At 44.6% G+C, this 17,381-nt stretch overlaps 1 protein-coding gene across 2 annotated transcripts in view; it reads left to right on the forward strand.

Moving 5' to 3' along the window:
* Positions 1–12,144: 12,144 nt before the first annotated feature.
* The window catches only part of ITGA6 (integrin subunit alpha 6), a 78,176-nt gene continuing 72,939 nt past the window's right edge, over positions 12,145–17,381 (forward strand). For both annotated transcript variants that reach the window (XM_023259459.2, XM_045033951.1), the window contains exon 1: positions 12,145–12,473. In XM_023259459.2, the coding sequence (XP_023115227.1) occupies positions 12,292–12,473 (182 nt within the window). In that variant the 5' untranslated portion in view covers positions 12,145–12,291. The remainder of the gene's footprint in view (positions 12,474–17,381) is intronic.

Below are 17,381 nucleotides of genomic sequence, written 5' to 3' on the forward strand. Positions count from 1 at the left end.
AACAGGCTCCAGGCTCCGAGCCATCAGCCCAGAGCCTGATGCGGGGCTTGAACTCACGGACCGGGACCGCGAGATCGTGACCTGGCTGAAGTCGGACGCTTAACCGACTGCGCCACCCAGGCGCCCCAATGTTTATTTATTTTTGACAGAGAGGGAGAGACAGAGTATGAGTGGGGGAAGGGGCAGCGAGAGGGGGAGACACAGAATCAGAAACAGGCTACAGGCTCCAGGCTCCGAGCTGTTAGCACAGACCAACGCGGGGCTCAAACTCACAGACCGCGAGATCATGACCTGAGCCAAAGTCAGAGGCTCAACCGACTGAGCCCCCCAGGCGCCCCAGGAGATTACTCTTGGTGACCTGCTACAGTTCCTGGTTTGGGAGGCAGGAAATTTGGTCTTTGTCCGCCAGAGCTGAAGGAGACTATAAAGGTGTGGTGTTGGTTATCAAATCAGAAGTCGAGATATCCTGAGTCTTAATTTGTTCAGAGACCCTGGCATTCTCTCTTAGGAAAAGTCCCTGCTTTAATGTCTCCAGATGTAAAATTAGGACAGTGGCTTTGCCTTTTGGAAATGCACTGACTTTCTAAAGATTTTTGAGAGATGAAATGTGATATAAGTGCCAGTGAGCCCATTTTTCTCCTTTTTCACGAGGACTGCCCAGAAATACCTTGTATAATGCAGACTCATCAGGCCCCTCACTTTTAATCCTGTGATCTGGGACAGCAAAGCCATTGTTACAGGAACATTCTCAACTATTAGGTGGTCCAAATTTCTGCATTCTTTTCCTTCTTTGTTATTTGTTCTATACAGTGGTACGTTCACAGGGCAGAATTTATTACCTTGAGTTCAAACGTCTTGCTAATGTGCTAACAGAAGCGACTTATTGAATAGTGAGTTCTTAATTATTCATGTGCAAATGGCTTGCTTTCCAGATTCAACTGTGAAGAAATTTTGACGTTCAGGGTCTGATTTCTCTATTAAGCAGCAGGTTCTCTTAACTACCTCGCCAATTGATTTTTCAATAGCATAAGCTGCTTTAACATTAGCAGCAAGATGTATTCAATAAGCTAAAGTTTCAAACAGAGTAGCAGTGATTTGTTAAGTCGGCCACGGTTTTGGAGGATCTTTATCACTAACGTTTCCCCTGGTTGGACAGACTGTGAAAGGAAGGAGATAAGAATGTGTTTGGAAATGTCCTTCTACTTTTTCTTTTTTAATTTTTTTAATGTTTTATTTTTAAGAGAGAGAGAGAGAGACAGAGTGTGAGCAGGGGAGGGGCAGAGAGAGAAAGACACAGAATCTGAAGAGGCTCCAGGCTCTGAGCTGTCAGCGCACAGCCCGATGCGGGGCTCCAGCTCAGGAACCACGAGATCATGACCTGAGCGGAAGTCGGATGCTTAACTGACTGCGCCACCCAGGCGCCCCTGTCCTTCCACTTTCACCTCATTCTCCCGCCCGGCCTCCTCGCCGGCTGGTCCTCTGAGCTGTTTTTCCCTTTCCAGCTTCTGGTGTGGAGTTTGGGGCCCATCGTTGCTTCCGCAAACACGGCAAGAGGTGCAAGTGGCCCAGAGCTGGTGTGAAGCGTGGACGTGCTTGCGCCCAAACGCCAGGCACTGAGAAAGTGCAATGACAGGGACTATTGGCCAAGCTCAAAGGGAAGGAACGGTTTATCCGGACCATTTACACGAAGTGACTGTGGGGTGCAGGTGACCTCATGTACATAGCCTCTCCCCTGTGTTTAATACCCATTGCCTGAAGCCTGCTCGTTTTATTTTCTAGAATATTTTCTCCTCCTTCATTTTCATAGCTACTATTTTACTCACTATGTATTTAATAGTAGGCATTGTGCTCCATACCTCACGTCCATAATTCATTTAATTCGTGTAACAACCCAGGGAGACAAGAATGCTGGACATTTTGTGGATTAGAAAACCGAGTCCTTGAGAAGCAGAGGAAATCGTTCCAGCCCCTCAGCGGGGAAGTAGGTGAGGCTAAGCTGCCACTCTTGAGTGCTTGCCTTGATCTGAACTGACACACTCCAGACTAAAACGCTTAATGACAGAGATACTGGGTCGTCAAGATGGAGTCCTGCAAGACTGGGTCATTGATGACTGCATTGGTAACTGGTGGAGAACAAATTTTGAACCTCCTCAGTATCCGTATATTCCTGCACATATTACAAAGCCTAAGGAACATAAGAAGTTATTTTTGGTTCAACTTCAAGAGAAAGTCCTGACTCAGAATCAGTTTGTTATTGTTTTTCATTGAAGTTCTTTTTGTAGAAAGCAAAATTTTTTTCTTTACTTTTTTTTTAATGTTTATTATTTATTTTTGAGAGAGAGAGAGAGAGAGACAGAGCACGAGTGGGGGAGGGGCAGAGAGAGAGGGAGACACCGAATCCCAAGCAGGCTCCAGGCTCCACGCTGACAACAGAGAGCTTGATGAGGGGCTTGAACCCAATAACTGTGAAATCATGACCTGGGCTGAAATCAGACGCTTAACCAACTGAGGCGCCCAGGCTCCCCTAGAAAGCAAAACAATTTTTAGTTTAAAGAAATCAATTTTAAAAATGTCTCCTCAGGGTGCCTGGGTGGCTCAGTCGGTTAAGCGTCTGACTTTGGCTCAGGTCATGATCTCCTGGTTCACTAGTTCGAGCCCCACGTCGGGCTCTGTGTTGACAGCTCAGAGCCTGGACCCTGATTCAGATTCTGTGTCTCCCTCTCTCTCTGCCCCTCCCCCACTCATGCTCTGTCTCTCTCTCTCTCTTTCTCTCTCAAAGAATAAATAAACATTAAAAAAAATTTTTTTACGTGTTTCCTCTAAGTTTGGCCTTTCAGTATATAGAAAATCAATATACAGAAATCCATTGCATTTCTATACACTAATGATGAAGTAGCAGAAAGAGAAATTAAGAGAAGAGTCCCTTTTATTTTTATAAAATTTTTTTAAAACATTTTTTTTTGTTTATTTTTTGAGAGACAGAGAGAGACAGAGCACAGGGGAGGGACAGAGAGAGAGGGACACACAAAACCCGAAGCAGGCTCCAGGCTCTGAGCTGTCAACACCAGAGCCCCATGCGGGGCTTGAACCCACCAACTGTGAGATCATGACCTGAGCTGAAGTCATATGCTTAACTGACTAAGCCACCCAGGTGCCCCAAAACAGTCCCATTTATAATTGCACCAAAAATAAGAAAATACCTAGGAATAAACTTAAGCAAGGAGGTGAAAAACTGGTACTCTGAAAACTATAACACATTGATGAAAGAAATTGAAGATGACACACATGGAAAGACATTCCATGCTTATGGATTGGGAGAACAAATATCGTTAAAATGTCCATATACACAAAGCAATCTATAGATGCAATATAATCCCGATCAAAATACCAACAGCATTTTTCACAGAACTAGAACAAACACCCCAAAACTTTGTATGGAACCACAAAAGATCCCAAATAGTCAAAGCAATCTTGAAAAAAGAAGAACAGAACTGGAGACAGCACAATCCCAGATTTCAAGATACACTACAAAGCAGTAGTAATCAAAACAGTATGGTACTGGCACAAAAATCGACCCATAGATCAATGGAACAGAGTACAGAGCCCAGAAATAAGCCCACGATTATATGGTCAATTATCTTCAGTAAAGGAGGCAAGAATATGCAGTGGGAAAAAGACAGTCTCTTCCACAAATGGTGTTGGGAAACCTGGACATCTACATGCAAAAGAATGAAACTGGGCCACTTTCTTACCCCACACATAAAAATGAACTCAAATTGGACTGAAGATCTAAATCTGAGACCTGAGACCATATAATTCCCAGAGGAGAGCATAGGCAGTAATCTCTTTGACATCAGCTGTAGAAAAATTTTTCTGGATATGTCTCTTCAGGCAAGGGAAACAAAAGGAAAATTAAATTATTGGGACTAGGGGTGCCTGGGTGGCTCAGTCGGTTGGGCGGCTGACTTTGGCTCAGGTCATGATCTCATGGCCCGTGAGTTCAAGCCCCGCGTTGGGCTCTGTGCTGACGGCTCAGAGCCTGGAGCCTGCTTCGGATTCTGTGTCTCCCTCTCTCTCTGACCCTCCCCCCGTTCATGCTCTGTCTCTCTCTGTCTCAAAAATAAATAAACGTTAAAAAAAATTTTTTAAAAATAAATTATTGGGACTAAATCAAAAGAAAAAGCTTTTACACAGTGAAAGAAACCATCAGCAAAACAAAAAGATAGCCCACCGAATGGAAGAATATATTTGCAAATGGTATATCCAATAAGGGGTTAATATCCAAAATAGATAAAGGACTTATACAACTCAACACGAAAAAAATAAATAATCCAGTTAATAGCGGGCAGAAGACATGAACAGACATTTCTCCGAAGAAGACAGACGATGGCCAACACACACATGAAAAGATGTTCAGTGTCACTTACCATTAAGAAAATACAAATCAAAACTACAACGAGATATCACCTCATACCTGTCATAATGGCTAAAAAACACAAGAAATATTGCCCAACAGGATGTGGAGAAAAAGGAACCCTCGTGCACTGTGGGTGGGAATGCATATTGGTACAGCCACTGTGGAAAAGAGTATAAATGTTCCTTAAAAAGTTAAAAATAGGGGCGCCTGGGTGGCGCAGTCGGTTAAGCGTCCGACTTCAGCCAGGTCACGATCTCGCGGTCGTAAGTTCGAGCCCCGCGTCAGGCTCTGGGCTGATGGCTCAGAGCCTGGAGCCTGTTTCCGATTCTGTGTCTCCCTCTCTCTCTGCCCCTCCCCCGTTCGTGCTCTGTCTCTCTCTGTCCCAAAAATAAATAAAAACGTTGAAAGAAAAAAAAATTAAAAAAAAAAAGTTAAAAATAGAAATACCATATGATCCAGTAATTTCACTACTGGGTATTTGCCCAAAGAATATGAAAACACTAACACTACATTTCAAAAGATATTTGCACCCCTATATTTATTGCAGCATTATTTACAATAGCCACGTTAAGAGCCAAATGTCCATCAGCAGATGAATGGATAAAGAAGATGTGGTATATTTATACAATGGAATATTACTTAGCCATATAAAAGAATGAAATCTTGCCATTTGCAACAACATAGATAGATCTAGAGGGTATAATCCTAAGTGAAATAAGTCAGAGAAAGACAAATACCATATGATTTCAGTCGTATGTGGAATTTAAGAAAGAAAACAAAAGAACAAAGAAAGGAGACAAACTAAAAACAGACTGTTAAATATAGAGAACAAACCGATGGTTACCAGAGGAGAGATTAGGGGCGGATGGGTGAAATGGGTGAGGGGGGTTACAAGTACACTTATCATGGGGTGCTGGGTGGCTCAGTTTGTTAAGCATCCGACTTCCACTCAGGTCACGATTTTGCAGTTCGTGAGTTCCATCCCTGCATCAGGCCCTGTGCTGACAGCTTAGAGCCTGGAGCCTACCTCAGATTCTATGTCTTCTCTCTCTGCCCCTCCCCTGCTTGTGTTCTGTTTCTCTCTGTGTCTCTAAAAAAAAAATAAATAAACATTAAGAAAGATTAAAAAAAGAGTAATGTATAGAATTGTTGATTCATTATAGTATACACCTGAAACTAATCTAACACTGTATATTAATTACAACTGAATTAAAAGAAAAAAGACTACATTGCATATGGCATGAGCTACACTTAACTTCATGTTTGTTTCTGATGATGGTGGGATGGAAAACCAAATTTTCCAAGTGGTGGTTTCGCCTCAGCCTTGGGAGCTCAGTTTTATATTTCACTTGATTCTTTTAAAATTTAGTTTATTTTTGGCTGTCTAGCAAAATGTGGCTTCTTGGCTTAGAAAAATTCCCTCAAAACAAACAGTAAGAATCCCACCTAAAGTGACCATTTTAACGAGTTCATTGTAAGTGAATTGAAATACTCAAGTGAAATTTATTTTAAAATAGATCTGGGTGAACAACCTTAATGCCCACTGATGGATTAATGGATAAAGAAAACATGGTGTGAGTATATATATGTATATCATATAATATATATATGTATAGCAGAATATCATTCAGCCATAAAAGAAGGAAATCCTGCCATATATGAGAACATGGATGAAACTTGAGGACATTATGCTAAGTGAGATAAATCAGAGAGAGAAAGACAAATACTGTATCATCTCACTTATATGTGAAATCTAAAAAAAAGAAAACAAAAACCCAAACTCATAGAAACAGAACAGATTGGTGGTTAGCACAAGCAGAGGTGGGGGAGTGGTGTTCAAAAGGTACAAATTAACTTCCAGTTAATAATATACATACGTTCTGGGGATTTACTGCACAACACGGTGACTCTAGTTAATAATATTGTATTTTATATTTAAAGGTGACTAAGACAGTAAATCTTAAAAGTTCTCATCACCAGGGGAAAAAAAAAATCGAACTGTGAAGTGACAGGTGTTAACTAAACTTATTGTGGTGATTATTTCACTAAAAATGTACATAATCTCTGGAAAAATAAATAAAATAGATCTGGGCTTTTTTTTAATGTTTTTTATTTATTTTTGAGACAGAGAGAGACAGAGCATGAACGGGGGAGGGGCAGAGAGAGAGGGAGACACAGAATCGGAAGCAGGCTCCAGGCTCTGAGACATCAGCCCAGAGCCCGACGTGGGGCTCGAACTCACGGACCGCGAGATTGAGACCTGAGCCAAAGTCGGACGCTTAACCGACTGAGCCACCCAGGCGCCCCTAGATCTGGGTTTTAAACTAAGGTATAGCTGGAAATTTGGTTTCTCCTGATTCCAGCCAGAGGTAGATTTGCCCCTATAAAATGTGCTGTGACTTAGAGCAAATAAAACGTCAAACAAAAAACATTTTTAGTGTGGAAGGAAAATCTCTGACCGCTTACATAAAGAGACAAAAAAGCAACGTGAAAAACTCTTTTTCATTTTCTGAAACATAAAATCTGCCATTGAAGAGTAGAATCCCTATTTGAAAAGTTTACTGTATGTATCTAGCTCACAAAACTGTATATGTATCATGGGTCAACGCATAACTTGTAAAGGCCAGATTTTGAAAGCTTGTACACACATGAAAGTTTTTATTTTAATGTAACATTTTAAGTGCTTCAGATTCCATCAACCTTACTAATGCTTAAGGCAAGGCAACTCTTTGGGAGTAGATGCTATCATTATCTCAGAGCTGGGGAAACTGAGGCATAGAGAGATTAAATGACATGAGGTCATGTGGCCAGTCTGGACACAGAGGCACAATTTGAAGCACGGGGTCCACAGACCATGTGCTCCAGGAAACATGTAAAACCATTAGTATAATGCAACTACGAAAGGAGAATAAAGAGATGTTTTCAATAGTTAGTTTCCATGTTGCCTAAAAGCAGCAAACATGATGTTCTCTGCAGTTGGTGATGATGAAGTCAGTACAACTGTGAACCTGATAGCAAAATGATTACAGTATTACAGTAGGTCCTAGGAAATGGAAAATATTTCAGGCATGATGGGAGTTTCTCAGAGTTCTCCACAGGTGACCCACAGTTTAAAATTACTTGAAAGCTCCCCTACCAAAGGTAGGATATAGAACAAATAATTTTCTTTTGAAAAGTGTATTGGTAAAACATAATTCAAAAGCTCTCATCTGAGCAAATGTCTATTCATAGCTTTCCTTGCCTTTTTGTTTAAAATTTCCAGTTTGTAGAAGTATCTTCTATGATCTTATAGTCATATTCTTAGGTATTCCTGTTTTCTAATCAGCCTTTTTTGGAACATGACCCGAGTTTGTCATTACTGGATTTGTCGAGCAATTCTTGCAATATGTGTATGCACACACCTCATGCCCTATACGGTCAGCACATCTTTACCATCGAGCTAACTTCCTCCCTTTGCTTCCAGACAAGTGTCTTCTTGTCCCAGATTTATTTTTTTGTTAAAACTATGTACCTCTTTCCCCAGGTCTTTACCTCATAACTTTTAGCTTTCTTGGTTCTTTCATTTCTTTTGGTCCTGAAACTGACAATGTCCTCAGCAGGTCGTGAAGGTCGTCTACATCTTCCTTTTGAGACTTCTCTTACGTTAGTCTAACTCTATTCATCACGGAAATGACAACTGATTCACAAAACTTGTTACAGTTAATCAGGAAAAGCTCACAGCCTTCAAAGAGACTATTGTGAAGAGTCTTTGAGTTTGACTCAACTTCAAGTATGTTTGGCATCCTAGGCAGGAGATAGGTGGAAGGTAGGAGTGTGGTTCAAAGTTTTCCATCTGTCATGGGCACTCGGCACACTCCAGAACAAGTCACTTATCCTTGTTTTTCCTTATCCCTTCCTTTTCCCACACATCATTCAATTCCATAGCACTCTATAGTTAGTTGCTATTTTAAGTTTAACATTATTTAAAATGTCAATTTGAGCACAATCAATATTTGGGATCAAGTAGATAACTGGCCATTCAAACATCATCTACTAAAACATATCTTGGGATAGAGGCAGCAAACGGTGCACAGAATTACCCTTGGAAGCAAGGAGTGATATTCCAGTATGGTGAACAGCTGCTATGACACAGGCACACCCCACCAGATGCCCTTGCAACACAAGGGCTTAAGGGTTTAAACCTTTAGTTGCTGTATTGTGGGGGTGGGTCCTAGGAAAGTGGCCAGGGTAGGGGCAGTTGAACTTGGGGAGCTCAGGGCAGAGTTTTTATCAACAAGTTCAGAAGTATTTCAGCAGGCAAACCATAAGAGATTCTTAAATACAGAGAACAACCTGAGGGTTGATGGGGGTTGGGGTGGTGGGGAAAATGGGTGACGGGCATTGAAGAGGGCACTTGTCGGGATGAGCACTGGGTGATATGTGTAAGAGATGAATCACTGGAATCTACTCCTGAAGCCGAGACTACATGGTATGTTAGCTAACTTGAGAATAAATAAAATAAAAAAATAAATGAAACAATTTACTATCAGGAAAAAAAAAACTTACTTAAATGTTTTTGAGAATGAGTTAGTACATTAAAGAGAATCAGCATTTATTATGCCTATACTACAAGCCTTGTATTAGATAGTTTAGAAGATTAAAAAGTATAATGTGTTTGCCCTTTTCAAGTTCTTGACTTTAATCATTACCCAAGATTTAAAAATGAAACCACTAGAGAATAAAATAATACCACATTTAACCGTCTAAATATTAAATTTCTAAAATAGAAGACAAAGAGGATGGAAATTCAGTGGAGTGGGAGGAAGATACACAAGGCAGAGGTGGGGCCTTAACTGGACCTTGAACATGGTAGTGGAATATGTATTAAAGATGATACAAGGCGGTGGGGAGGACTGCATGAGCAATGGCTTAGAGAAGGAAGGAAGTGTTGTTACGCTGGACAGTGTCAGGTGTCAAATCGAGTCGCATTTCAAAATTAAAAAAACAAAGTGTTACTTAAAAAAAAAAAAAAACAAGGGCAACCGGTACAGCTGCATCAGTGGCTCTCCCTGAATACCAGCTTGCAGTGAGGCTCACTGTACTCTCACTGTAATAGCTCCGATCTGTTTCTCTGGAATAGTAGGTGTTCAACATGAAGAAGAAAGGCTACCTTGCATGAAACATCATAATACAGATGTTTTCCTTAGCTTTCTCAATTAGTTTCCAACAGTTTTTCAATCTTACCATGGTTATTATGCATTTGTTAAAAGTGTGATCTTCAGCCTTGCCCACTGAATTTGAATTCACTGCACCCCACTTTTTTTTTGAGATGCTCAAATCACATGGTTTATTCACTCAATTCAAAACACCATGAAAAGCAACAAGAATTTGATGGGGTAATGAATGCACCTGGGATGTGGTACCTGCCAGATGGAAGGACCATACTTCCAGGATTCTAGAATCCTGGGCTATGTTTTGACCCTCCATCTGCGGCATCATCCTTCCTTGCCAATGATGTGGTTACAAGCACTGGAGTTCAAGTTACACAAGGGGCTCAGTAGACGCAAGGTGCTGTAACCAGCACATGCTTGGCTATCTATTGGGAAGATATCTGCCCAGTAGCTTGTTGGTCATGGACTAACCAGCTGAGTGGCTATTTTTGGCAGAATACTGGCCCCCAAAGATGCCCTCGTCTTAGTCCATAGAACTGTGACTATGTAACTTCACATGGCGAAGGGAACTTTGTAGATGTCATAAAGAAGCTTGAGATGGGGAGATTATCTTGCATTATCTGGTGGGCCTGGTGTTAATGACAGGGGGCCTTTTGGGAAAGTGGGAGGCAGGGGAGTCAGAGTTAGAGAAGATGTGATAATGGAAGCAGAGTCAGAGAGATAGACTCTGTTTGAAGGTGCTACACTGCTGGCTCTGAAGGTGGAGGAAGGAGCCATAAGCCAAGGAAAAGCAGGTGGCCTCTAGAATTTGGAAAAGCCAAGTGTTAATGGACCGAATTGTGTCCCTCCCCTCTGTGGAATTCCTGTTGAAGTCCTCTGCACCCCACTTTTGACAATACTTGACTGGAGTTATTGATTGGAAGAGAAGTAGGACACGCCCCTCTTACCTGAGGGTTCCTGTTTCTCCACATTCTCTCCAGCATCTATAGTCTGCTGACGTGTTCATAAAAGATTTTTAATGTTTATTTATTTTTGAGAGAGAGCGAGACAAGAGTGGGGGAGGGGCAAAGGGAGAGGGAGACATAAAATCTGAAGCCGGCTCCAGGCTCCAGGCTCTAGGCTCTGAGCTGTCAGCACAGAGCCAGGCGGGGCTGGAACTCACAAACCATGTGATCATGACCTGAGAGAAGTCAGAAGCTTAACCGACTGAGCCACCCAGGCGCCCCTATATACTTTTTAATTGACCTATTGCACAACAAGATCTAGTGGAGGGTCTATCTAATGACTGTAATTGAAGATATTGTAACTATGATGTGATGTAAAAAAATCTATGGGTTCTACTCGAGACTAAAGCATAGGTACTTATCCTACTGCCCCTGTGGTGCGTTGCCTACCTTCATAAAGGAAGGAAATGCTAAATGCCAATTAGAGGTTAGTGAAAATAAAAATGTAAAACTTTTTTTTGTCATCCAAATTTCACAGTAACTCTGAATTCTCTTTTCCCTGGTTAAGAATCCCTGGGGATAAAGTTGCCCCAGAGATCAACACCTCACTGGAGGCCCCACCCACCGCTCTGGAGGCAGGAGCCTTTAGGCCACCCACACAGAGCTCAGAGCTGACTCTGGGTGGGGACCTAGTCCCGGCAATTTGGGGGGCAGGAGAGAAGGGCTCCTGAGCCCTTGTCGGTATCACCTTAAACACCCATCCTTTACTGTTGAGGGGCTTCTTCTCAGCTTCAGAGCACCTACAAACCAAGTTTCAAATTGCTGATACCAGAGTGACTTCTCCCAAAAGCTCTCCTTTTCACCTGGTCAGATCCCTCCCTGGGTGCTCTGGGTCCAGGCTGAGCTTGAGTTTTTCTCATCTGCAAAAGAAATACCCATCTCATAGGAGTGTTCGGAGGGTTAAATGAGATAATAGCTGTGAGCTGTAAATTGTATAGCACCATCAAAGTTTGGGCTATGATCATTTTTGACGGTTAGTTCTTTGAGGGCTGAAAACAATCCATGCAGCTCCCTTCCCCGAGTATCTGGCACGCGTTAAGCGCTCCATAAACACTTGTGAACTGAATGAAGTGCGCATTTGCACGTGGGCTTGGGTCGGCGAGAATCCGCTGCTTAAGGCGATCAGTGCCGGCGCAACACCAACACGTCTCCTTGCTAACAGATAGTAAACGCCTTTCTGGCTCGGCGCCGAATTGCAACCACAATTCCCAGTGCTTCTTTCCCGAAGGACCCCCCAGACGGGGCTGCTGGGCCGAGAGCTCAAGGCCCACCCCCCAACTCCAGTCTCCCACTCCGGCTTCCGGGCCAGGTAGGCGGCTGCCGGAGCGGCCAGGGGCCGGCCGGGGAGGGGCAGCGCGGGGACGCAGCGCAGCCGGGCCGGCCGGGAAGGTGCCGGCTGCGGACCGGGTGGCGGGCGCGCGAGGAGGGGCCAGAGGGGTGGGGAGGGGCGGGGCCGGCGTCCTCGTCACTTGATAAAACGCCTGCGAGTCTCCAGAGAACAACGGGCTCATTCAGCCACCGGGAGCTGCCCGCGAGGGGGAGCGGCCAGGCGGAGTGCGCAGCTCGTCCCGGGGGTGGGGCCGGGCGCGGTGGCCGGAGGAGACTAAGGTGGCCGCGGCGGCGGCGGCGGCAGCAGCAGCAGCAGCGCGGCAGCCTCGAACCCGGCCCCGAGCGCAGGGCGGCCGCCGCGGCTCCCGCTCCTCTCCACTTGCGCCCGCCCATGGCGGCCGCCGGGCAGCTGTGGCTGCTCTACCTGTCCGCGGGTCTCCTGCCCCGGCTCGGCGCCGCCTTCAACTTGGACACCCGCGAGGACAATGTGATCCGGAAAACTGGGGACCCCGGGAGCCTCTTCGGCTTCTCGCTGGCCATGCACTGGCAGCAGAAGCCCGAGGACAGGCGGCTGTAAGTTCCCCGACTTCCCACCCCCGCCAGGGCGCCGGCCTGCGCGCGAGCAGGGGCGAGGGCGCGCCGCGTTCCCGCCAGCCAGCCCTACCCGTGCGTCCGCCCCGCCCGGGATTCTGCCGGCCCCTGGGGGAGCGCGGCCCGCTGCTCGCCGCCCCGCCCGTCGCGGCGCCTACCCCCATTTGGCCTTGGAAGCCGGAGGACCCGAGGGCCGAGCCCCGCGGACCCCGGCCCCGGTGCCAGGCGGGGCTGTCCTCGGCCCCGGGAGAGTTTACTTTTTTTTTTTTTTTTTCTTTTTAAACAAAAGTGCTTTCCGGAGGTCCTTCCCTCCGGGCATGTTTGCTGGGAACCCGGCAGGTGGCACGCTTTGCTGAGCTTCACGTGTATGTTTGGGGCGAGGGTGACCCGGGGTGTAGGGTCGCTGCATCGCTGCTGTGGGCTTGCTGGGAGCGTTGTTCGGAAAGATCCAGGCCTTTCCCAACCGCACACACTACCTGGTTTCCTTGAAGACTCGCGAGCCCGGCAGAAGTTGGAAAGCCACTTTTTATCCTGTCTTGCGTGGCTTTCTCTGAACGGCGGGCGCTCCTCTGGGAGCTACTCTTACACCCCAACTTTTTTTTCCCAAAAAAAAAAAAAAAAAAAAAAAAGATGAAATTGACCAAGCACCTGTTCTCTTGACTAAGATCAGCTGAGAAAACAAGCCCCTATGAGTGGTGTTCCCGGTCCCCCGCCCAGGCCCCAAAGCGCCCGGCGGGGGGTACCTCAAGACACTTTGGGCCCCTGCACTGGGCAGGCCCAAGCTGAAGGGTTAAAGCAAAATGTCCGATCTGGGCTGGGGCTTTGCAAACAAGGTTTGGAAATGACCCCCCTCCCCCACCATAGCGTAGCGGTGTTCCTCCCGGGAGAAAGTGGAGACTGGCACTGCTTAGCTTCTCCTTTTCTTTCTTAGACGGTGTTGGTTCCCACATGATCAAACTATTTAGGCTGGAGAGGGTTTGGGAGCTTAGTCCGCCCTAATCGCTGTGGGCCTTCATTCTTGATCTGTACTACCGAAAAATAAACTCACAGAAGGTCCCTCCTCCCTCAAGGCTTTTAGTGGAACCGAGGCCCTTCCAGGACCAACAGACCGGAGAAAGCAAAGTGCAGCCCCAGTAAAGAGAAGACTGTGTTTGTGAGAGACGAAGGGGATTCTAGAGCTGGAGGAAACCTTTTGATTTCTGAGTTAAGAACTTCAGAATTGGTGAATCTTAAAGTCAGGCTTTTCTGATAACACCTGCTAGTGAAGCAAAGAAACTAGTAGGGGGTGGGGAGGCCCAGGGCTGGTGGTCTGAGGGCTGGCCAGCTGCTTATACTCTGCCTTCTTTTAGTAGAAATAATTGTCAAGCTGTAAATCTGACATGAAAGGTGGTTTCTGTTACCTCAGTTAATGGATGACGTTTAGTGTTTCTGAATACTTAGTGTGTAAATGTGCTTCCACCCATATGGAGAGTTTGAACTGGTTAGTGCAGCAATGATTGTGGGCCAGCGGAGGGAATACATTCTGCTTGGTATTCTCTTGACCTGACGCCTACTGAAGGTGATGGCTTCCTTGGAATACTTGTTCAAGCAAACATTGTGAAGGGGAAGTATTGGGGCAAGGAAATATCTGGGATGGAGACTTGCAAAATGTGACTTTAGCCAGGAATCTCTGTCACTACGCAGCATGCCTGCTAAAACTTGTTACTGCTGGTAGAGTCCCCTCCCCTTCTTTTGGTAAAGTATTCCAGCTTCAGGAGCAGCTTTGGTCCCCCCCGGGAAAACCACACACAGGCCATAATCACATCAGTTGTCACCTTTGACTGTAACAGTTGTGAGTGTAAATAACAGCCAGTGAGATTGAGACCCCACAACTTCTGGTCCAGTGTCCTAAACTCTGCACTCTATAGAAAAGCTCAGTAGGAGTATTTCAGGGAACCAGTGAGAGAGGCCTGAGCTCATATTCCTTCTGGGCCATGTAGCAGCTGTTAATTTATTTTGAACCTTAGTTTCTTTATCTGTAAAATGGAGCTATTACTGCTTAATAAGGTTATTGTAAGGATTAAGAGATAGCACGTACAGTGCTCAATTCCTGCCTGGCATGGGTACTTGCTGACTAAGTGGCTGTTAGTGCTGATAAATTTAGAAGCACTAATTCAGTTCTTACTATGTGCCAGCTATTGGACTGGTGTTAACCATTCTGATTGTGACTGCCAAAGAGCAAAGCCAAAGTTTATTGTAGGTGGCGTGATGGATATCGTAAACTCTTAAGTTACATTTATGAAACCTGTGTTCAAAGCAGTTTAACTTTAATTGGTCATAATTAGACTGATAACAAAAAGTGGATTTGCTGACCAAGGGACTTCATTGAGGCAGGAGAAGTAAAGATGTGTGGGAATATCAGATGAATGCACTGTTATCGAAACTGTCATAGATTTTTGTGACTTAAATTTTCTACAGTGTTATTTAAATATTTAACACCAATTTGAACTCAAGTTAAGATTTTATAACAGAATAATGTATCTGAGAGCCTTGGAACGTGTTGGGTGTTCCCAGGACTTTGGGGACTATAAAACTGACCTAGAGACTATAAAACTTCAGTCACGGTTTTGGGCTGTGCATTAAGGAAGTTTGAGACTCCAAACGATGATGAGATAGTCGTCTGAGTTACCGAGGTCAGGGTCTTCACTCCTTGGGATCTTTCGTTTCTCTTAGATATTTAAGGTTGAGTTACCACCCCTGCCAGGTAGACGGTGCAGGATGACACCTGTGGGTATGTCCGTTCTATGAATCATCACCCTTAGCTCTTCTTGGAAGAGATGGATCTATGTTTGACTATAAAGCAGAAACTAGAAGGAAGAAATCTGTAAGTGCAATTCTTGTAGAGCAGTTCTGGGTTTTTCCTCGTCCATTATCTTCTTTTGGGGAACTTTTTGGTCCTCGTCATCTTCCAGAGGCTCTCCAGGCTCCTTGTCCCTTCTGACTCTGTGATGTTTGCTTTTGATTTTTCTCAGACTAGTGATGCTCCTGCTTTAAAAATCATTAACTAGAGGTCATCTAGTCCGACTGACTCCCTTTATAGATGAAGAAACTGAAGCTGAAAGTTAGGAAATATCTAAAGTCTCACAACTGGTTCAGAATCTGAATAGAATCTGGATTTGAACTTGGTGTTTCTGACTTGTGCTCATGCCATGTCCTAAAGGAAAAGTCAGAAATGTCCTTCAGACCTGGAGGAATTGGCCGGCATCTGAGTTTTGGAAACGCACTGTGTTATGTTGATTTATTAAACTGCTTTCCATGTGAATCGGGGCTATCTGTTTAAGTATCTGTGCCTGGACTCTCTTCTAATTGACCCTTATCCAGCTGGCCTTGGATCAGCTTCCGGGTTCTTCTTTCTTTGCCTCTTATTCCCTCCCCTTCTGAAAAAAGCCCAGTGAGGGATGACTGGAGCTAGCCAGGGCTCAGAGTTGCATCCAAGATGTGTGCCTTAGCACTTGCTTTCTTGAGTGCATTCACAGTGCCATGTGGCCCAGGGCCAGCATCCAGGGACTGTGCTCGGTCACCTTGAGTCCTGAGATTAGAGAAAGCTCCAAAATGGGCAGGGAGACTTAGAGATCTTAGGACTCCGCAAGAAAGAGAAATAGACCAGTTTAATTTTAACACAGGTTGGTGTGAGACCAACCAGGTAATGACTTAGGGTTTGAAAAACAGATCAGAGTACCCATGGTATGAATAATTTGTTAAGAGTCAAGTTAAATGCTCTTGTAAGACTCTCCACATTTGTAAAGAAGCAGTCACTGTGTGTTCTTAGTTGTATTGTACTCTGTTTTAGCATAACAATAACATTAAGATTTAGTTTAAGCTTTGGTAACCAAATGGAACTCGAGCTCTGGCACATGGTTTACCCCAGGACCTGGGCTCCACATACTACTGTGGACAGAATTGGCCGGTGAATTATTTGGCACTTTCAAGAGGGATAGTGGAGACGTAATAGAAAATACTATTGTATGTTTAGCTGACCAGGTCAGTTTTATGTGGAACACTGATTGGTTCTCAGGCAGCCCATCGTAAGAAAGAACATAATCATATCTCAGGAGCCAGTTTAAATTTCTCCATGAAAGCCTTTTGAGCCCAACCTACACTATAGCAATTTCTTCTTCCTTTGAATATCTGTAGCACTTAGTATCATGTGTCTGACAGTTCTGAAGGTTTTGTGTTTAACTGTTATCTACCATTTTCAAAGGATGAACCAGTCTCCCCAGCTGGATTATAGGTAATGTGAGGGCAGGGGTTTTATGTTCATTTCTTTGCCTGATAGCACCTAGCATATGCCTTGAAAATACCATGTAGTCCTATGTAACTTGTGAAATCCACTGTTTCAGCTCAGAGTAGAGAGAGAAAGAAATCCCTTTATTTAACTCCTTGCCATTCCCTGCTCAAAGTAGCCCTTGGACTCTGCTACCCCCAAGGAAAGGGAAGCATAATAGGCATAATAGGCATCCAAGACCTTCATTCTCGGTTTTTGAATTTTCAAGGATTCCAGTCCCAGCTAAGGGATTTTCAGGAGTGATTTTAAATTACATTTGATTTTTGCCTTAAAGGTGGCTGACCCACACTGCAGTGGGTTCTTAGGATTTGTTGGTTGTTATAATGAGACTAGATAGAGATGATGGCTGTAGAACAAGATCCTGAAAGCACTTGGCAAGGATGTGCATGGGTCAAATGGGAGTAAGCATGTGAGGGTACTAGTGAATTGATGGCTAAAGCTTTAGTTACTCATGGCTGGTAAGGGAATCTTGGATATGTGTAACTCTAGGGGCCGTGGTGGGGAAGCTGTTGACTTCCTCCAGTGGGAGCTATAGTCTAGATCCCAGTGGTGAGTTGTTTGGGACC

Source organism: Felis catus, chromosome C1 (assembly GCF_018350175.1).
Source record: "Felis catus isolate Fca126 chromosome C1, F.catus_Fca126_mat1.0, whole genome shotgun sequence".
Classification (NCBI taxonomy): Eukaryota; Metazoa; Chordata; class Mammalia; order Carnivora; family Felidae; genus Felis; species Felis catus.